This window comes from Dromiciops gliroides, chromosome X, assembly GCF_019393635.1.
Source record: "Dromiciops gliroides isolate mDroGli1 chromosome X, mDroGli1.pri, whole genome shotgun sequence".
In the NCBI taxonomy this organism is placed as follows: domain Eukaryota; kingdom Metazoa; phylum Chordata; class Mammalia; order Microbiotheria; family Microbiotheriidae; genus Dromiciops; species Dromiciops gliroides.
Window position 1 is genome coordinate 3,264,546 of NC_057867.1, and position 21,368 is coordinate 3,285,913.

Here is a 21,368-nt window from a genome sequence, read left to right on the forward strand (position 1 = left end):
ATCTCACTGTCACGGGCCACTGATCTTGGAGGTGGAACCTTGGAGTAGACCGCCCCCAATCTTGAAAACAAATTCCCCCTTAAAGATAGTAGCTGACAGGTGGTCAATCCAGCCTTTGCCTGAGGGGGAGCATTCACTGGCTTGAACCCAAGACAGCTTGCTTCTTGCTATCAGAATCCCATGCCAGTCAGAGGTGCCTGCCTCTTAAGGTTTTGAGGTCTTGGTGGGGGTGGAGTTAAACTGGCCTACATCCAGCTCTCCCAGGAGCCACTTTTCCTGGATTTGACCCCTCCCCCACGACCAGTCCCATTGCTGCCTCTGTTGAGTGACAAGGCCACCTGCAGATTTTTGTCCAAGTTAGGAGGTGCCTCCTTCGGAGCTAAAGATAGACACTGGGCCTTCCAGATGGCCATAGCTGACAAGTTTAGTAAGAGGTACTTGTGTGTTAGGCTACCAGACCCTTACAAAGACTTCTACTTCGACCTGCCTCCCCCTCCCCGCCATCATGTCCACACTCTGCTTTAATCAAGGCTGTGGGCAGCGCTTCGACCCAGATGCCAACCTCCCAGGTGAGTAGTGGCTTTGACTCTCCCTAAGCTGCCTTTTGGGGAGGGAGGTGGATTCTGGGTACCGAAAGCAGTCATGTGGAGAGCAGAATTGTAGGCCCCTCCCCATCAGCTCAATTGATATGTATGAAAAATGGAGTATTGAGCTTGCACTTGTCTCCAGTGGAGGGCTGGGGGCTGGGCAGCACCTTCTTTCTTCTCATACTCAATCTTGCCTGCTCCACAGATGGCTGCCGCCATCACCCTGGAGTGCCCATCTTCCATGATGCCCTTAAGGTAAGTCTGTGGGCTGGGGATGGCTTTTGGGGGGGGGGGCGGTGCTGAGCAGTCCAGGCTGAACTGAGCTTTTCTTCTTAGGGTTGGTCCTGCTGCCATAAGCGGACGACAGATTTCTCAGAATTCTTAAGCATCCAGGTAACCCCAGCACTCTGTCTTGATTGTCCACCCCCTTCAGTCCCTAGAGCACAATCTCCCTGATGCTCATCACTCCATTGCTACTAGGGCTGTACCCTGGGACCACACTGCGCCAAGAAGCCTCTGGAGACCCCTGGGACTAGAAGTGCCCTCCAGGGGCCCAAGCATTTGGACACCATTCCAAAGTCAGCAGAGACACTGCGCCGGGAAAGGCCTAAGTGAGGAGGGGTTAATATAAAATAATAGTGTTTTAGCTTTCTCACTTGATGGATGCCACTGGGGGAGATGAGATGGGTAAAGCTGGTAAAGGGGGGGGGCAGCAGTATGGAGGAAGGGAGAGGATGAGGTGACCACAACCTAGAGTGGGGGGGGCCCTGAAGACGAAGATAAGGGGTAGGTCTGGGTGCCAGCTTTCTGAAAGCTGGAGTGAAGCTGAGCAGCTGAGGCTCCAGGAAGCCCTGAAGTCCTACTCTGTGTGTCTGCCTGCCTGCCTGGCCACCTGGGGCAGTGAAGTTTCTTGCTGTCCCTAATAGCATTTATGTATCACTTCAAAATTCGCAAAGCACTTCATTCATTTAATCCTCACAGCAACTAAGGGAGATAGGTGCTATTCTCATCTCTATTTTACTGTCAAGAAAACTGAGCCACATAGAAATTCAGTGATTTCTGTGGTCTAGTGGAAGAGTAAGACCATTCAGGTTCAAGTTCTACCACTAACTACCTCTGGAGAGGCCTTTAACTTCTGTGAGCCTCAGTTTCCTTTTGAAAATGTGAATAAAAGGGGGCAGCTAGGTGGTACAGTGGATAAAGCACCGGCCCTGGATTCAGGGGGACCTGAGTTCAAATCCGGCCTCAGACACTTGACTCTTACTAGCTGTGTGACCCTGGGCAAGTCACTTAAGCCTTATTGCCCCACCCCACCCCCCAAAAATGTGGATAAGAGTACTTGGCATTACTTAATGAGGCCTTTGCTATTAAATGCTAGGTAAGGGTGAACTTCCTCCTGGAACGTGGGGGTTGTTGGATGTGGGATCCTGCTTCAGGGGTTGGGATCTGAACCTCCTGTGCTCCACAGGGAAGGGCTGAAGCTGAACCTCCTGCCGCTCAATGTATCTCCCGCCCTGGAGACTGCCCTGGAACAGAAGGAACTTGCCCTAGAGAACTCTGGGCCTGGAGCAGGTCAACAAGTCATCCCACATTTGTTAGGTGTCTCCTCTGAGCCCGGCCCTGTGTGAGGGGCCGGCATTACAGAGAAGCGGCAGCCTAGCTCTGTCTGGGGGGAAATAACATGCAAACATCTATGTCCATACAAGATAGAAATAGGCCAAATGGCAGAGAATCTCGGGGAAGGTACTAGCATAATAGCAGAAGGTGGGATTCCTGAGTGACCAACCACAAGACTCATGATGAAAATGACCTCCACCTCCATATGGAGCCTGGGCCTCAGTGCAGACCGGAGCACATTTGCTTCTCTTTTCCTTCCTTTTGTGGGAATTTGTCTTGCATGACTATGTATTTGTGGGGGTGGGGGGAAGTGTTTTCCCTTCTTCTCATTGTGGGCTGGAGGGAGATCATTTGGAACTGAAAAGTTTAAAAACTAGACAAATGCACAGTCCCAAGATGGAGTACCTTGTGGGAGGGACAGCCAAGGGGCCATTGTCACTGGATCAAGACTTAGAGTGGGGGGAGTAAATCATGGGAAGGTTTGAAAGGTGGGACATGGATGGCCAGGTTATGAAGGGCTTTAAAAGCCAAAGGATTTTCTTTCTGATCCTGGAGCCTTATTACATATTAGGGAACCTCTGGAGTGATATGTCAGACTTGTGCTTTAGCGGAAGGACTTCAGTGACTGAATGGAGGAGAGCCTGGATGCAGGCAGACTAGCACCCCCCACACCCCCAAGCAGGTTACTGCAATAATCCAGAGTCGGGGCAGTGTCAGGAGAGGAGGTGGATGTGAGACGGGAGGGTAGAAGACAAGACTAGTCTGCTGATATTGGTGAGATGGATGATATCCGATTGTTTGGGGGGAGGGTGCTGAATGAGCATGACTCCTAGGCCTAGGTAACTGGGAGGTTGGTGTCTCAACAGTCCTGGCAAAGTTAGGAAGAGGAAGACAGCTTTCAAGGAAAGAAGGCCTTCCATTTTGCACATGTTGAGTTGAAGATGTCTGTGGGACATCCAGCCTGAGATACAGATGGAATTTCGAAGTGTAGAAGACTGTCTTTATTGACCTCCCCATCTCCTCTGTTTAGGGCCCACCAACACTGTGGTCTGTCCTGGCTCCATCTGCCAGAACCCAGGATGTGCTGTTGTAAGTGAAACCTGGGGAGGTGGGAGGAATGCTTGGGTATCAGGGAGAAACCAAGTGGGGATGCTCTCCTACACACGCTTATCCATCCCCTTCTTCCTACTCCGTCCAAGGTATTCCAAGGCTCTGAGAGTGATGCCAGTCCCTGCAGCTTCCATCCTGGAGGGCCTAGATTCCATGAGGGGTAAGGGAAGGGGGAAAGGAGGAGTCAAGAAAAGGAGAGGAGGGGAAACCGAGGTACGAAAAGGGCCAGACTCACTTTGATGGCCTTCCCACCACAGGATGAAATCTTGGAGCTGCTGTGGTATAACCACCATGGATTTTAGTACATTCCTGGCACAGCCAGGGTGCAGCCTTGGGAGACATGTCTGGCAGAAGCCGGTAAGCTTGACCTCTGAGCTCCCATTTTGCTAGACCCCTTGTCCAGAACTCGGCCTAGTGAGGTCTCCCTTGCCCCTTCCTTGCTCTGTCGCAATGTTCCAGGTGCTTTTGGATAGGAGGCAGACACATTTCCTTGGCATTCAACTGGGTGCCCTGAGCTTCATAAGCTACTAGGTAACCAAGCGAGTTTGGAGACCTCATCATTTTGTTATGTCGCCCTCAGCAATTGGTCTCCTGCCGCCGTGATTGGCACCAGACAGCCTCTGTAGTGGTGGTGACCGTGTATGGCCAGAGGCCACTACCCACACTCAGCTGGGTCAAGGCCAGTCAGACCAAGGTGAGTGAACTGCTGGTTCTGGGGAGCACAGAGCAAACTGACATGTTTGGGTCAGGCACGGACTGGCTCTGGGACCGAGAGAGGGCCATACCCCTCACCTGCCTTTGTGTTCCTAACCTGGAAAACTGTTCCCTTTCAGCTTCACATCCACATCTCTTTTGACGGCAGTCGGGTTTTCCAAGAACAAATGGAACTCTGGGGGGTGAGTGCAGTTGGGCAAGTGGGCTTGGGGGAGTGCTATGGAAGGGTCACACTGGAAGATCTCTGAGGTTGGGGCCACCATTGAAGCTTTGAGTAGGAAGGTCAAAGAGGCTTTCTCTCCACCTGCTTTGATTTCTTCTTCTCCTCTATCTTCCTTTCTCCCTGTTCATCCCTTCATACTGACTTCTGTGTAACTTCTTGTCTCTTGTACGTAGCCTTCTCTCTCTTTCCTTGTCCCCACCTCTCATCTCCTCCCAAGTTCTTTTCTCTTCCCCAGGTCATAACTGTGGAGCAGAGTTTTGTCTCCCTCATGCCATCCCGGGCCGAGATCTCCCTGAGCAAGGCCAACCCAGGCCCTTGGGCCCAGTTGGAGCAGCCAGGCCAAGGGATGCCAGCTGAGAAGGTGGGGGAGGACACTGAGCCAGAGATGATGGGAAAGGAGCCTGAGGAGGATTCAGATGATGATTTGAGCTGGACAGAGGACGAGGAGGAAGAGGCCGAGGGAGAGTGACCACTAGATAGGTATTTTCGCAGAATCTTAGAGGTTCCCCATGGATTTTGGAGTCAGGCGTGGTCAGTTGCATGCTGTTATTGGCTACTGGGTTGTAGGCCAGGGAGGAAAACATAAGAAGGGGCCTTCCCATGCTGTTACTTCTGCTCAAATGAATTTCATGGGCCTCAGATCACAAGGTATCATTGTTTTGCTCTCTCCTTAGTCCAAGAACAACATATGGAGCCTTGGTTCCCTCTCTCAGTACCTGGTCATGGCTTTCTCTGCCTCCCTACCCTTCCAACAAGCAACAGCAGTAACCAAATAAAAACCAACAAACCCACACAACTATCCCTTGGTCTTTGACATAAATCTTGAATATGTTTACTATAAGCCATGTGCCCAAACCTCTTCTAGCCTAGGTGGGGAGGGGGGAATCAGGAATATAAGAGAAACATGAGACAAGGGAGCTCTCCCCCACTTGTGGTGACCAGAGGCAAAACAACAGCAGATATTCCCCGGAAAGTAGATAGACCAGTGCTAAAATGGCTGCTACAGCCATTAGGGCTGAGAGGAGAGAGAGCACTTAACGTGGGCTTTATTGACAAGGACTTGGGGCCCTGGATCCAGGCCTCTCCTGCTTCTGCATCCCTGTAAAGGTTGAATGAACACAGGGGAGAAATGCTGGCGTAGCCTTTATCTGACTCTGGAGTCAGAAACCAAGTATTTGGGACAAGACTCCATCTCCAGCAAACACACGTCTACTTCTCTATGACCCTGGCCCAGGAGAAGGGAGACTCTTTGAGGAACTTCAGGGACTTAGCCTAGTTCAGTGCCTGCCTCTTATTGGGTGCTTGGTGGATTGGAGTAAATTGAGGTGTATCATTCATACAGTCTTGATCTGGTAGTCCTGGGGTCAGATTTTCTCCTTGAGTTGGGATGGCAGAAAATCTGACAAACCACGTTGGAGAAATGACCGAACGTTCCCATGCTACAAGTGCAAGGGCTCAAGGGTTGTGACAGCAGGGGAAGACTGGCCTTGCTTGCAGCTGGGACTGGGCTTCGGACCCAGTACTATAAGTGCCTCATTCTGAGGCCTGTTGAGTTCTTCCATAGTTGCCTCCCCTCTCAGGCTGCTGGGAAGGGAGAATAGTGGTGATAGGTGTTGAAGGGTTACCAGGTGCTGGATATGTCTTGTCATTTAGTCCCTACACCCACCTTGAAGATCAATGTTAAAGGTATTCTTCCAGTTTTCATCAGTGAGGCTGAAATAGTGAGGTGACTTGCCCATGGCCATGGGGCATGGTCTGCATGGGAAGGTATGCACAGGAGATGGGATGGACAGCAAGGCTGGGGGATGGAAGCTCAATGCTGACTTACTAGTAGGGCTGCCCTGCTGTCAGTTTTGGATGGTTCGAGGCCTCACAGGCTCTCCAGGGTGGAAAGGTAGATTTGGTTGATCAACGACTCCAGTACCATTCCTGCTTTTTGCCCTGGTTTGGCTCACTCACGAGCTGAATCTATTATGGCCTTTCCAAACTTCCACAGCTGCTCCTTCCCCATGCTATCCCTCCACAAGTAAGGAAAAATGGCAGGAAAGGGCAATACCTCAGGTACATTCCTAAGTATAGTATAGAGGCGATTGTGATGGGTTCAAAGAGAGATCCTGGAGACATCTGCCCCTTCTCTCCCCACCTACTTTAGGTCCATGAGCAGCCATTTCTGTCTTCACTTCAAAGGGAGTGGCCGGACTGAGAGATTGGTCTCAAACAAGTCAAAGATGGGGGAGGCCTGATCAGCAACAGTCCTTCCAAAAAGGGTTTGAGTGAGCTAGGGGCCTGTGGGACGTTGGGTTACATTCAGCCTTTTGTGTGTGTGTGTGTGTGTGTGTGTGTGTGTGTGTGTGTGTGTGTGTGTGTGTGTGTGAGGCAGTTGGGGTTAAGTGACTTGCCCAAGGTCACACAGCTAGTAAGTGTCAAGTGTCAGGTCGGATTTGAACTCAGGTCCTCCTGATTCCAGGGCCAGTGCTCTATCCACTGAGCCACCTAGCTGCCCCTCAGCTTATTTTTAGTAAAAGGTTTCAGGAGGCCCTCTTTTAGCCTAACATGCTCACACAGGCCCTGAAAATTATTGCCTTAAAATTCTCCACAACTTGGCATGATTCCTGGGCCCTTAAAACTAGGGACGTCTTTCTTACCTGCCCCGAAACTGCACTTCCATCCACCAAGCTGGGAGTTTTCTTCAGTTTCCTGTGTGGGGCGGGGTGGCCAACTGAGGGCTTCAGATCCGGACTAGGAGTGAGGCTCTCGTTCTAGGCAGAGGCTGGCTGGCTGGCGTCATTAGGCACAGACTTCCTGTTTTCGTTTCTATGCGTGGGAGTGGAGGTGTGGGGGAGGGAGCACCCGGGAGCAGGCAGGGATTGGATGGGTGTGCAGGATGTGGTCGTTCCATTCTTTTCAGAAGAAAAGCTAGCTAGCTGAGCATTTGACCTTAGAGAAAAGCAGTCTTAACTTGGTGAAAATCCTCGGGTGCCCTGCCGGGGTTTGAGACAGAATTGTTGAGACGAATGAGTTCACAAAAAGTTTTCCAACTGCCCCCTGTGAGCAGCCGGGCAGATTAGGGGACAGCTTCCCTGCCTGCCAAGAGGAGGGGCTGGGTGGGTAGGTGGGGGGTTGGTCTTGGGATTTAGTTACAGTGGCCCTTGGACAAGTGATCAGACAACCCCTCCTCCTCCAGTCTCCCCAAGTACTGGCTGGCCAAACTACAGAAGGCTGAGTTTCTGGGCTTCCGAATCCTAGGTAGGTAGGCGTTACTAATGGGAAGTGGCTGCAAGAAGCCCGTGGACCTGCTTGAAAACAGGCGGGCTAGAATGGAGACGATGCCTGAGTCTGGCTCGGCGCTCCCAGGCCCCTGAGCTTCAAAGATTCCAGGGAGTGGCTTTGTTTCTAATGTCGGCCAGCCGGCCGGCAGACTCGGGAGAGCTCAGACCTTGGGCTGAAATCCTTTAGGAAGAATTTTATTGTGATCGTTTGCAGTCTGGGCCTGATTCCGTAGGGCCACAGATCTTCGCTTTGGCTAGGTCCTCTTTCCCTCCCCTCTCTTCCTCCGCCAATTCTGGCGGCTGGAAGACCTCCCTCTGGGAATCTTTGAGTGCTGGAGTTGGCCGATTGAATAGCACGAAATGGAAAGTTGTGTCAATTTAAAAGGTTCAAGATCGGGCAGGGAGGCCTGACTAGGCAGCCCTCGTTGGGAAAGGCTCCGAGGATTTGGGGCAGCCCCCAAAGAAGCTCATGAGCTGCTCTCGCTTTGTCCGGAGTGAAAAGTCTCTGACTGGGACAGCTTTGGGGGTGGGGTGGGAGGCGCTGATATGCCCAATGGCATCCCCTTTCCAAAACCCGACCGCTAGTGCATGGACTCTTTGCAACACGTTAGCAAACTGTCTATGCCCCGGAGCCTCCACGCTATCTGAAGGCCCGAGAGAAACCTAGCCGGTGGTGGTTAGGTGGCCGTCCACCTTGGGGTCGCGATCAGACATTACGCGGTCATTCCGAGGGGAAGTTCTCACTGAGGTCGCCGTAACTACCATCCCCCAGAGAGTGCCCAAGATGCCGGTCTCCCAGGACTCCCGAGAGCTGGAGTCCTTAACGCAGGCCTGCTGGGCTAAGAAGCCTCCGGCTCCAGCCCCGCTAGTCAGTTTCAGAGAGTACACTCGCGAGCCCCGGGGCCCAGCGGGGGGTGGGGCCAGCCAGGGCGGGGCGGGGTGCGACACCCCCCCCCTCCCCACGAGCTTTCCCAGGAGGTCACGGGGCCGCGGCTACGGGGAGGAGCCTTTAGGAGTTCCCGGATGTGCAGTGGGGGCGGCGGGCCGGCTGAGCCTGGGAAGTGGCCGCGAGGAGTCAGGCGGCGGCGGCGGCCGGCGGGCCACGGGCCACGGGCCACGGTGAGAGGCCGCGGGGGAGGCCGGGCCCCCGACCGAGGCGGCTCGGGGAGCGGGGGCCTGCGCTGCGCCGCACGTGGGGGGCCAGCCTAGACGGCGCTGGAGGGTGGGACGCGACGCGAAGGGACGCGAGGGGCCGGGACGCCCGGGGGCCGCCTTCGTCCGGCTCCCGGCCGCTGGGCTTGGCTGTCCCCCTCGGCTCCCCTTCCCGTCCACCCTCTGTGCCGCCGTCGACCCCGGGCGGAAGCCTGGCTGGGAGGCGCCCGCCGCGCCCGCGGGATGCCAAGGCCGATGCCTTGGGTTCCACTCGTTTGACATTTGTTCCTCCGGTGGGGGGGTGCGTGGGGGGGGGGGGAGTAACGGTGTTTGCCAGTGGCCAGGGCGGGTCCAGGCTGGGGGGGGGGCGGAGCTGCTGGATCCGCTTTACGAAAATGGTGGTTCCGGAGCCATCCTGCCCGATCCTCGGCCTTGGGAGGGAGGAAAGAGTTGGTGTGTGTTTTCGGGTACCGAGGAGAGCAATCCTAACAAACAGGGGGCCAGCCGATTGTATGTAAAGCCTCTCTCTGGGTGCCAAGATGGTGCTGGCTTGCTTAGAAGAAATAAGGGATTCCGGTCTGCTAAGAGTTGGAGGCAGCTCTCCAGTCCCGGAATGAGGGGCTCCCCTAATAAGATGTGCCCAGGAACTAAAGGGTTATTAAGGGTTGAACTACGGGCCAAGGAGCTGGGGCTACAGATAGAAAAGTGAAACCACCTTTCTTCTTCAGAGATAGGGTGAGGAGAGGTCTGGAAACCCTCACGTGGGAAGCTTAGCCTTGAACTGAACCAGGGAGCCAGAGCTGAGGAAGGGGAGAAACCATCCCAGGCATGAGGGCGGAGCAAAAGGCCCGGGGGAGTAGACGGCACCTTCACGGAGTGGAGGAGAGCAAGAGAAGCGAAGGGAAGGCACTTGGAAGTCTGCAAAGAGAACTCGGGCTCCACACGTTGTTGTTGCAAGGCTCTAAATGCCAAACCGAGGAGCTCGTTTTTTATTTTAGAGCAAGAGGGAGCCCCTGAAGCTTCTTGAGCCGGAGAATGACAGGCTCCAAGCTCTGCTTAAGGAAGATCATTTTGGCAGCTGATTGGAGGGAGAGAGCCGAGAGCCGGAAGCCAGTCAGAACTGGCTTTTGCTTTCAGCTCTGGTGAGAGGTGGGGGAGGGACTCTAGGATTAAAGTGGTGGCTAAGGCAGGAGCTAGAATGGGACAGATGTTATGGAGGTAGAGACATCAAGACTTGGCTACTGGGTTCTATTTAGAACAAGAGTTGGCAGACAGAATAGGCCAGAGGACTAGAAAAAGGGACTCAGCTATGGCTGGGTGTTTACCATGGGGCGTATCCCTTTGGGAATTTCTGTCCTCCTACTGGCCCATAGCCCATCAGTTGCCAGATCTTCCTAGTTCTTCCCCTTTGTACACTGGACGTGACCTCCCTAGCTCAGGGCCTCAGCAGTTACTTTTCCTATGGACTATGTTGCAGTAGGCTCCAGGATTCCCTCCTCCCAGTCTCTCCTCACTTTAGTGCAACTTTCACTTAGCTGCCAAATGATCTTCCTGAAGTACAGGTTTAACCATGTCACTCCCCTGCTCATGAATTTTCAGGGGCTCCCTCTTGTCTTTTAAAGCCTTTACCACTTGGCTCAAGTTGACCTTGCCTAACTTGTTTGAGGGCCCTCTCCATCATAACACTACATTTCAGCCACGTGGGCCTACTCGGTGTTCTTTGAATTTAGCAGGAGATCTCCCCTAGCCATAAGCTTGCACAGGTTCCTGAAATGCTAAATGCTAAAGTCCAGCTTTTCACTAATTCTGGCTCAAGGATTGCCCCTCTGGGAAGCATTTCTCCTCATTGGTGTACTTTGCCTCAAGTAAATTCTCCCAAGGAACTGGGCTCCTTATCAGCTGTTCTCTGTATCCCACAGAAAAGTGGCAACTTCTTTTTTCTTTCTTTCTTTTCTTTTGCGGGGCAATGAGGGTTAAGTGTCTGAGGTCAAATTTGAACTCTGGTCCTCCTGAATCCAGGACCTGTGCTTTATCCACTGCGCCACCTAGCCGCCCCCAAGAATGGCAACTTCTTGAGGTCATCGGAGTCTGGTTTTCCAAGTCTGTAGAACATGGCATCCTACCTTGTAGGTGCTGAATCAACATTTGCTAGCCTGAATGCACTTGGTTGAGGGGCTCCAAGTCACCTGACATTATCATAACCATAGGAACTCATCCCATAAGGCAGATCAGATTTATTGATTAAGCACCAGTCTTAGGTCACACCCTTTGCTAAGCCCTGGTGATACAAAAGAGGCTCTGCCCTCACTTTGCTCCCAGTCTAGTGGGAGGAGGGGAGAAACAACCCATCAACAACCCTACAAACAGACTGTGGGCAGGATGAATGGGAGAGCATCTCAGAGGGCAGGCACTAGCAAGGAGGAGGATCAGGAAAGGCTTCTTTGTGGGTTTTTTGTTTGTTTTTGCAGGGCCATGAGGGTTAAGTGACTTGCCCAGGGTCACACAGCTAGTAAGAGTCAAGTGTCTGAGGCTGAATTTGAACTCAGGGCCTCCTGAATTCAGGGCCGGTGCTTTATCCACTACACCACCTAGCTGCCCCCAGGAAAGGCTTCTTACAGAAGGAATAATCTGAACTGAGACTTGAAGGAAGCCAGGAGACTTCCTGGGGGTGAGGAGGAAGAACTTTGCAGGCATGGGGGACAGCCAGAGAAAATGGTTGAAGTCAGGAACTGCCAGGAAGTCAGTGTCACTAGATCCAAGAATATGTGTCAGGGAGTAAGGCGTAGGAAGACTGGAAAGGATGGGTAGATAGGGTAGGTTGTGAAGGGCTTTGAATGCCAAGCAGAGGATTTCATAGCTGATCCTGAATGTGATAGGGATCCACTGGAGTTTAGAGAGAGAGAGAGGAGAGATGGTCAGACCTGTTTGTTAGGAAATTCACTTTAGTGGTGGAATGGAGAATGGATTGGAGAGGGGAGAGATTTGAGGCAGGCAGCCCCCCAGCACCTTTTTGGTTTTTGTTTTGTTTTTGTGGGGCATTGAGGGTTAAGTGACTTGTCCGAGGTCATACAGCCAGGAAGTGTCAAGTATCTGAGGCTGGATTTGAACTCAGTTCCTCCTGAATCCAGGGCCAGTGCTTTATCTACTGTGCCACCTAGCTGTGCCCCCCCCCCAGCACCTTTTGCAATAGTCCAGGAGTGAGGCCTGCCTCAGAGGGGTGCCAATGTCAGAGGAGAGATAGCCAACTGTATATGAGAGATGTTGTGATGGCAAAAGTCAATGGGGCTTGACAACAGATTGAAGGGGTGGGGGGAGGAAGAGTGAGGAGTCCATGATGCCGACAAGATTGGGAGCAAGGGGAGGAAGTGAAGATGATGAGCTGAGTGTAGCATATCCACTTTGATAATGGCCAGTGGGTAGTTGGAGACTTGATACTCAGGAGAGTTTGGGACTGGATATATCATCAGCTTAGAGATGATTGTTAAATCTATGGGAACTGATGAGAGAAAGAGAAGAGAAGAGAAGAGAAGAGGGCCTAGGATAGAGCTTGGGGGGATTCACACCCAGCTGCTGCAGCCTGTATGAAGATCTAGCAAAAGCAATGGAGAAGGGGCAGTCAGACAGATGAGGAGATGGATCTGTCACACAGACCTAGAAAGATCACATCCAGGAGAGCATGAGCAACAGTGTCAACCACCACACTTAGGTCAAGAAGGATGATGATGGGGGCAGCTAGATGGTGCAGTGGATAGAGCACCAGCTCTGGAGTCAGGAATACTTGAGTTCAAATCCAGCCTCAGACAATTACTAACTGTCTCAGTTCCTTCTGTAAGAAGCCTTTCCTGGGGGCAGCTAGGTGGTGTAGTGGATAAAGCACCGGGCCCTGAATTCAGGAGGACCTGGGTTCAAATCCTGCCTCAGACACTTGACTCTTACTAGCTGTGTGACCCTGGGCAAGTCACTTAACCCTCATGGCCCTGCAAAACAAACAAACAAAAAACCCACAAAGAAGCCTTTCCTGATCCTCCTCCCTGCTAGTGCCTGCCCTAATAAACAATTACTAGCTGTGTGACCCTAGGCAAGTCACTTAACCCCAATTGCCTCACCAAAAAAAAAAAAAAAAAAGAAGGATGATGATGATGGAGAAAAGCCTGGTCCATTTAGCAGCTGAGAGAGAGCACTGGTGATTTTTGCAGTTGGAGTTGAATGATTGAGGCTGGAGGCCGGCCTGGAGAAGGTTTGGAAAAGATTGAGAGGAAACGAGAGACATTGATTGTAGACTGCCTTCTCAGGGAGTTGTTGGGGCTTCTCCAGAATTTGACTTTGCCCACGGGCATCTCCATTCCCTTACTACCCTGGCCAGATTCCCTCTTTAAGAAGCATTTGGCTCAATTTTAAAGTTTTTGGGGGCAGCTAGGTGGCACGGTGGTTAGAGCACTAGCCCTGGATTCAGGAGGACCTGAGTTCAAATCCGGCCTGGGCAAGTCACTTAACCCCAATTGCCACACACACACACACACACACACACACACAAAACAACAACAACCCCCCCTCCAAAATGTTAAAGTTTTGGGTTCCAAATTCTATCCCTACAGCCCTCTCTCCCCTCCACCTTCCTGAAATGGCAAGCAATCAGATCTAAGTTATATAAGTGCTGTCATGTAAAACATTTCCATATTAGTCATTTTGTATAAGAATGGAATAAAAGACAAAAACGAAAGAAAGACAGTGAAGAATAGCAGGCTTCCGTCTGTTCCATCAATATCAGGTCTTCCTTTGGAGGTGGATAGTATGTTTCATCCATAGTCCTTTGGGATTGACTTGGATCATTGTATTGTTATGAATAGTCAGGTTATTCCCAGTTCTTCATCAAACAATATTGCCATCTCTGTGTACAATGCTCTCTTGGTTCTGCTCTCTTCGCTATGCATCAGTTCATACAAGTCTTTCCAGGCCTTTCTGAAGTCATCCTGCTTGTCGTTTCTTATAGCACAGTAATATTCCAGCACTGTCATATACCAGACTTTGTTCAGCCTTTCCCCAATTAACGGGCATTCCTTCGATTTCCAATTCTTAGCCACCACAAAAAGCTGCTTTTCCTTTTGATACATTCATGGGCAGGATGGTACAAAGTAGCCTTGGATGAGAGAAGCTGGGGCAGGAATTTTCCCTTAGGTTGTATTGAGGGACATGGTGGAAAGATGATACTGTTTGGTTGTTCTTTGAGATGGCTTTTGTGACAAAGGCCAGCCCGCTTCTCTGGGCTACCTCAGTTTCCTCCTCTGTAAAATGAGGAGGTAGGGTGGGGGTGGATTAGATGACCTCTGAGGTCCCTTCCACTTTTTTTTTTTTTTTTGCAGGGCAATGGGGGTTAAGTGACTTGCCCAGGGTCACACAGCTAGTAAGTGTCAAGTGTCTGAAACCGGATTTGAACTCAGGTACTCCTGAATCCAGGGCTGGTGCTTTATCCACTGGGCTACCTAGCCGCCCCCGGTCCCTTCCACTTTTAAGTCTGTGTCTGTGGTCCTAGGAACTCAGCCATTCATGGAGGAATGGTAAGTCTCCAGTTAGGCAAATTCCTGACATTTAGGTATAGGTTGAGCCCTCTGCCTTAGTTTAGGCCAAAATTGAGCTGGCTGAAAAATGTTTGGACAAGGAAAGAAGCTTAATACAGCTGGACCCTTTTCTTCCCAACTGTTCTTTCCCAAGGCACTGTCTTTATCTGATGCCTTTAATCCATGCGATGCCTTTGAACTATGGATTCCATAGAGGTGTTCCCACTTGTGGAAGGTGTCCGGAGGGCTAGACTATTCTCTTAGTTTAAATGGGTGATAGTTGGTCCAGGCAGATCCAGACTCAGAGCCCCTTAAATTGGGTGCAAGCAGAAGACCCCCACCAAACCACATATAAAATATTTGAAAACGTGTTTAGAAAATAGATGTTTTTCTATGAATGCTTTCCTCAGTTATGCAGATGAACTACAGGCCTGGGCTTCATGTAACATTACTCCTAATAGCTAGCATTTCTATATTGCAAAGCGCTTTACAAATATGATCTCATTTGATCCTCACAACAGCCCTGGGAGGTGCTTTCAGTGTCCTCATGTTGCAGATAAGGCAACTGAGGCACAGACAGATGAAGTGATTTGTCCAGAGTCACCTAGCTAGAAAACAGCTGAGGCTGGATTTGAACTTGAGGCTTCTTGGTGGCATGACCTAGCTGCCTTAAGCACTGTAAGCCCCTGAACTGCTGAACCTCAGTAATGGTGAGCTGAGATGGCAGTCATAGGATGAGCATTCAAAGATGCCGTTCAAAGTTCTTGGAAAGTATAGTTGTGGGGGCAGCTAGGTGGCATAGTGAATAAAGCACAGGCCCTGGATTCAGGAGGACCCGAGTTCAAATCTGACCTCAGACACTTGACTCTTTTTTTGTTTTGTTTTTTTAGTGAGGCAATGGGGGTTAAGTGACTTGCCCAGGGTCACACAGCTAGTAAGTGTCAAGTGTCTGAGGCCAGATTTGAACTCAGGTACTCCTGACTCCAGGGCCAGTGCTCTATCCACTGTGCCACCTAACTGCCCCAGACACTTGACTCTTACTAGCTATGTGACCCTGGGCAAGTCACTTAACCCTCATTGCCCTGCAAAAAAATCAAAAAAGTAAAGTATAGGCTTTGGACTGGCTATCTTCTGGGACAAAGTAGCCTCCCTTTGCTGGGAGGGAGCAGAGTTCTGAGGCTCAGAATACTGGGGCAGGACACCTGGGAGAAGCCAAGAAGAATGCAAAGGCTGAATGGCCTAGGAAGAGGTAGGGGCATTCTCCACATTGTTCTGCCACTTGCAGGCCAGGGCTGAGAGCCCTTATCACCCTGCATTGCCCTTTTTTCTCTCAAGGAGGTCTGGCTCTGGTCTTCCCCACTCTAGCCCTTCCTTGCCCTCCTACTTGCAGGCTCATTGAAGAAGTCAGTCCACAAAGAAATGCAATTCTGTACACACTACTGGAAACGCAGGTTTGGTTTTTAGTGCATTTGTCTGTTTAAAAGGCCCCAGTAGGGGGCAGCTAGATGGCGCAGTGGTAAAGCACCGGCCCTGGATTCAGGAGGACCTGAGTTCAAATCTGGCCTCAGACACTTGACACTTACTAGCTGTGTGACCCTGGGCAAGTCACTTAACCCTCATTGCCCTGCAAAAAAAACCAAAACAAAAGGCCCCAGTATTTTTTATGGGCCATTAATACTCAAAGGAGACCTTGGGCTCATGGGTAAAAAATGGGAATTTCCTTTATGATTTTAGTTTTGTTCAGCCTATTTTGTCAAAAACACAAGATTTTGTTCTGTCAGTAGCATCTGAAAGGTGAACAGGAAGACTCTGCCTCTCAATTAAAAGTCACTTTTGGGGAGTTAATAGAATCTCCACCATTTTTGTCATTTGACATGACCTTTTCAAGGCTGAGGTAGGCTATGACCCCTCAGGTGAAGTAAAGGCTATTAAAAAGACTTCTCAGGCCATGTCTCAGTCTCCTTTCTTGTATCAGGGTTTTTTGACTTGGAGGTCATCTCCTGGACCCAGCCTCCCTCATTTTACAGATGAAGGAACCAAAGTCTGGAAATGGTAGTGATCTTTAGCCATGGCTGGCCCCCAGACTTCTCTCTTCTTCCCTAGGAGAGTGCTCCTTCACTCTTGTGCTTTTAATGATCATCATATCTCTTATCTCCTTATCTCAGGTTCTCTTGAACGCAAGCCTGCCTGCCACAGTAAGCATTCGAAGCACAACATGCCCCAAACAAGACTCATTCTCTTCCCCCTCCACTAATCTTCCCTTTGATTGTAACACCTAGCCTTGCAATCCCCTCCTTCCTCATCTCAGAGACACCCTTGCCTTGACTCTCTTTGGTCCCCACATAGCCAATCAAGTGCTGTCACTAGCACTTTTCCATCCATCTCCATCTAAGAGCTTACAGCCTCATAGCCTCTTGCCTAGACTAGTATATCAGAGGCCTATTGCTGTCTTTCCTTTTTGCCAATCCATCCTACCCCCCAGCTGCCAAAGTAACCTTCCTAAGGCCTAGGGTTGGTTACACCCTTTCCCTGCTCATTCCCCTTGGGTAGTTTCCTGAGTCCTCAGAGAGCCATCTGCTTTTCCCAGGGGCCTCAGGCCTTGCTGCTTCCCCCTTCTCAATCTACTTTGGGTTCATTTCTCTCTGTGTGGTGGATGGAAGTGTCTGGAGGACACATGAGTGAGCCTCATGTCTTTCCTTCCATTTCATCCTGAGGGATCCATGGGGATTTTTGGATAAAGGGGGAAACTGAGTCCCGGGGAGCCAAAGTGACCATGAATGGGCAGTCCCCATTCAGTTATTCCATGGGGCTTCGCTCCATGACTGACTCCAATGGAACAGGGAATTGGGGACTCCCCCCACTTCCGTAATCGAATCTGTTAAAAGAAACCCTGCTCCCCAAGGTGACAAAGCCTCAGCTGAACCTTTTCTCCTTTTCCTTGTGCACAGGACTGTGGGGGAAGGAGGAAGGATGCAGACAATCAAGTGTGTGGTGGTCGGGGATGGGGCTGTGGGGAAGACTTGCCTTCTCATCAGCTATACCACCAATGCCTTTCCTGAGGAGTATATCCCTACAGTCTTTGACAACTACAGTGCCCAGATGTCTGTGGATGGCCGGACAGTCAGCCTGAATTTGTGGGACACAGCTGGCCAAGAGGAGTATGACCGACTCCGGACCCTGTCCTACCCTCAGACCAATGTTTTTGTCATCTGCTTCTCCATTGGCAACCCCTCGTCCTATGCCAATGTGCGGCACAAGTGGCATCCAGAGGTCTCTCATCATTGCCCCAATGTGCCTATTCTGCTTGTGGGCACCAAAAAAGACCTGCGAAATGACCTCGCCACATTGAAGAGGCTGAAGGAGCAGAGTCTGACGCCTACTACCCCTCAGCAAGGGACCTCCCTGGCCAAGCAGGTGGGCGCTGTCAAGTATCTGGAGTGCTCAGCCCTCATGCAAGATGGGGTTGGTGAGGTCTTCGCAGAGGCAGTGAGAGCTGTGCTCTACCCGGTCACCAAGAAGAACACAAAGAAATGCATCCTCTTGTAGCTCCAGGGCCAATGCCTAGGCACATACTGTGGCCCCTGGGCCTGATTTGGAAGGGGACTTGGGAAGCGGGGAAGGGGGCAGGGAGGAGCTAGCCACAGCTTGGCAGGACTGCCTACTCCTTGGTGCTGAGCATTGGTCTTTGTCAGGGAAAAAGAAAGGAGGCAGGTGTGCTTGCATGGAGTGTTACCTTAGAGTTTTCCTTTCCTTTTCTTTTTTTTGGGATGTATTAATTTTGAAGAATGTTCTCATTTCTGTTTCCCAGATGTTCCTTGTGTTTAGTCCTGTCCCTGCCCTTCTGCCTGTGTCCTTCCTACCTCTCTCCAGGAGACTAGGCTTTTTCAAAGGTTCGATGGAAACAGGGGCCTCCAGATGAGGCGAGTGTGGCAGAAAGAGCCTACCCCTGCTGGAAAGCCTTTGGCTTCCTCCTCAGCCCTTCTTTTCTCTGGGCCTCAGGTGACAGTTCTGCTTTGGATCTGTCTGCTGAGAACTTAGCAGAGAGCAAATGTTTCATAAATAAACGCTCATTTGTTGATGCCAAGATTAATGGGGGTAATGGGGCGGCATGCAGGCCTAGTGGTGGCCCAGCATTTCATTCTCCTTCCCTGCCTCGACAAGGAGGATGTAAGAAAGGGACCAAGCACCACCAAAGGCATGCTCAAGCTTGCTCCTTACCACTTACATTAAGGGGATTCTGTGTCTCTGTTCTTCTGGGCCTGAACTTTGAGACTACTTGGATAGGGACAGTTTTCTTATCTCCATCCCTGCTGTCTGAGGCCTGGTCACAGCTGCTCCCTCAGTGCTTTCTCAGTAGCTTAAGGCTGGGATTGGCCCACCCCAGATTGAGGGGCTCCCTGTTTGCCTGGCTATTCTGTTCCCTCCATTCTCTCTCCAGCTGAGTTTATAGCATTTTGTGATTTCCTAGAAGGAAAAAGAAAACCTTTTATTTCTGATTCTGGGCTCTGATTGGGGAGGGACAACCTTCTCACACAGTCCACTTTGAAAGATTACACCGAGGCTGTTGGGAATCTGGGAAATGGAATTAAAAGGCTCTCTCGTGCCTTCTCTCCTTTCTCTTCATTCCAGCTAGGTGCTGGATTTTGGCCAGCGTGTGCTTAGAGTGAGCTGGGAGGACTTGAAATGCAGGTCAGAAGCAACTATTAAGGGCTTGGTGTAGGGAATTTGCACCATCCTTTCTTTCCTCTTCACCCTAAACTAATTTCTTTCTTATGTGCCATAAGATCATGAGATGAAACTTAGCAGGCTTCTTGGTCACTTCCTGCCCAGCTACAGGCAGTGCTTACTGGAATTTTCATGTAGCCAGACACCAGTGGACTGAAGCCGTGAAAGAAAGGTCCAGGAAATATACTGCTGTCCATGTATTGACTTCTAACTATGCACATCCATGCCTATTTTCACATTTGTGAGCCACTGTGGTAGTATCCCAAGGAGGTAGGGGAAAGGCTGCCTCTCTTGGTAGAGTCAGGATCTTCTTAGCTAAGGTACATCAGCACTTTGGGGGACGGCGGGGGAAGGCCCTGCTAGAATAAGGGGAGTGTGTGGGCCTCAAGAGCTGGCCATTTCTGGGTACACCAACTCTACCAGCTGTTCGGTTATTTGCTCACCATCAGCCAAATGAGATCTCAAAGGTGCATTATGGTCATTCCGATGGGTCAAAGTCAGTGGTACCACCTTTGAGGGCTTTGTCAGGGTCTCTGAATTCTGACTTGCTCAATCGTTAGCAAATTCATCAAATTGAAGTTTTCAGTTCAATTTTTTTTTTGCTGTTCCAAATTTTCTCCCTTCCTTCCCCTACTCATTGAGAAGGCAAGAAAAATAGAGCCCATTACAAATATGTCTAGTCATACAAACCTCATTTCCACATTAGCCACCCCCCCCCCCCCAAAAAAAAAAGAAAAGTGAAAATAATATACCTCGGTCTGTATTCCTGAGTCTACCAGCTCTTTATCTGGAGATGGGATAACATGTTTTATCATGAGTGCTTAGAATTGTGGTGGGTTATTGTGTTGTTAAGAGTTCCTAAGTGTGGGGGCAGCTAGGTGGTGAAGTGGATAAAGCACCGGCCCTGGATTCAGGAGGACCTGAGTTCAAATTCGGACTCAGACTTGACACTTACTAGCTGTGTGACCCTGGGCAAGTCACTTAACCCCCCCATTGCCCCACCCAAAAAAAAAAAAAAACTTCCTAAGTGCTTCACAGTTGATTTTCTTTACAATATTATTATTACTTTGTATATTGATCTGGGTCTGCCCACTCCACTCTTCATCAGTTTCATACAAGTCTTCCCAGGTTTTTCTCTAATCAATGGGCATCCCCTCAAACTGAAAAGTTTGAATATTTCTTCCAGGAAAATACTCTTTCCCAGTATATGAAGATATCTGGCAGGGGAGGTTACTCGGTTTTTCTGCATTCATTAATGCTCTATTGCCAATGAGGACAAAGGATTGGCTCTGACTTACTTGGTAGGGCAAGTTTTTGGGGGTATTTGATATGATCAGCATACTGAGATTTAACAAGTGCAACTTTCTTTTGTGGATTTTAATCCTGTGGTACCTTCCCTCCCATCCTCCCACTCTACAAATCTGGGTATTGCTTGGGCAAACTGGTTTCCTATGAAAATGGATTTAGCCCATCTCTGGTGGAGCAGGGAATCGCCTGTGCCCATGGCTGATGGGATGTGGTACCGTAACATACACTGGTAACTTGATTTGTATACTTAAATGGATTTTGTATGAAGACTAATATGTTAGAGTCACTTGTAAATTATTCATAATTAAATGGTGGTAAAGCTTTGCTGATGTTCCCAGGCCTCTGCATTGTTATTATCTCTAAGCCAAGGATTCCCCTTGCAAAGATTTTTTCCTACTACATACTTGCTCCCTAAGTTTCAAACACCCAATTTGTGAATACCCCACAAGTTTAATCAGCAGCTTGCACATTGCCCATAAGCCCTAATCCTTCCATCCCTTCCCCTCTGCCAAACAATCAAATGGATTTCATCTATTCCAGATTCTATGCCTTAGCTCCTTTCTTTTTCCTTAAGGGAACACCTACCTCCCTTTCTTTTTCATCTAGGACAGTTAGTTTCAATTCTGGCAATCTTAATCACATCTATTGAAATCCTCTTTACCCTCTAATCTCTCTTCCATTGCCCAGGTACCTCTGCACAGACTGAACAAGTGAACGATTTAGAATAATCTGTAACTCTGGCTGGAGAACCCACATTGATGAGATTCTGAATCTACCCGATTTATTTCCTACAGAAATATGGTTCAGTGATGTCAGGAAACAGTGCCTCCCCCTTCCCCATTTGTGAGAAAGAACCTAGGGCAGGGTCAGTGCTCACAATTACTGCCATTTGGGCAGGCTTTAGGGTTTACAAAGTACAGGTCTCCTTTGAGCCTCACAACGACCCTGGGAGACCGGCAGTAGTTACTGTTACCCCCATTTCACAGATGATGATGATGGGGGCCGCCTCATTACTAGGAGCGCCCCCCCCCCCAGCGATTAGGGGTCCGAACCCAGGTCATGTACTCATGACCCTCCCCTCCCATTCCCCTGACCCCCACGGCTCTCC

General features: G+C 50.3%; 2 protein-coding genes across 3 annotated transcripts; both read left to right on the forward strand.

The window, feature by feature from the left end:
* The first annotated feature begins 9 nt into the window (after positions 1-9).
* ITGB1BP2 (integrin subunit beta 1 binding protein 2) lies at positions 10-17,290 on the forward strand. Of its 2 annotated transcripts, none has more exons than XM_043974408.1 (12): positions 10-569; positions 793-842; positions 924-980; positions 1,068-1,198; positions 2,056-2,159; positions 3,235-3,293; positions 3,404-3,474; positions 3,572-3,671; positions 3,895-4,008; positions 4,148-4,210; positions 4,487-4,731; positions 17,176-17,290. In XM_043974408.1, exons 1-11 carry the CDS (start codon positions 506-508, stop codon positions 4,718-4,720), a joined length of 1,047 nt encoding a protein of 348 aa, XP_043830343.1. In that variant the 5' UTR covers positions 10-505; the 3' UTR covers positions 4,721-4,731; positions 17,176-17,290. The 2 variants fall into 2 exon arrangements, with proteins under 2 accessions (XP_043830343.1, XP_043830342.1); XM_043974407.1 differs by lacking the exon at positions 17,176-17,290 and adding an exon at positions 4,926-5,044 and having other exon boundaries at positions 11-569.
* Positions 14,169-20,598, forward strand: LOC122733738 (rho-related GTP-binding protein RhoG-like). The gene is made up of 2 exons (XM_043974409.1): positions 14,169-14,227; positions 17,176-20,598. Exons 1-2 carry the CDS (start codon positions 14,217-14,219, stop codon positions 17,771-17,773), a joined length of 609 nt encoding a protein of 202 aa, XP_043830344.1. The 5' UTR covers positions 14,169-14,216; the 3' UTR covers positions 17,774-20,598.
* Positions 20,599-21,368: the final 770 nt, after the last annotated feature.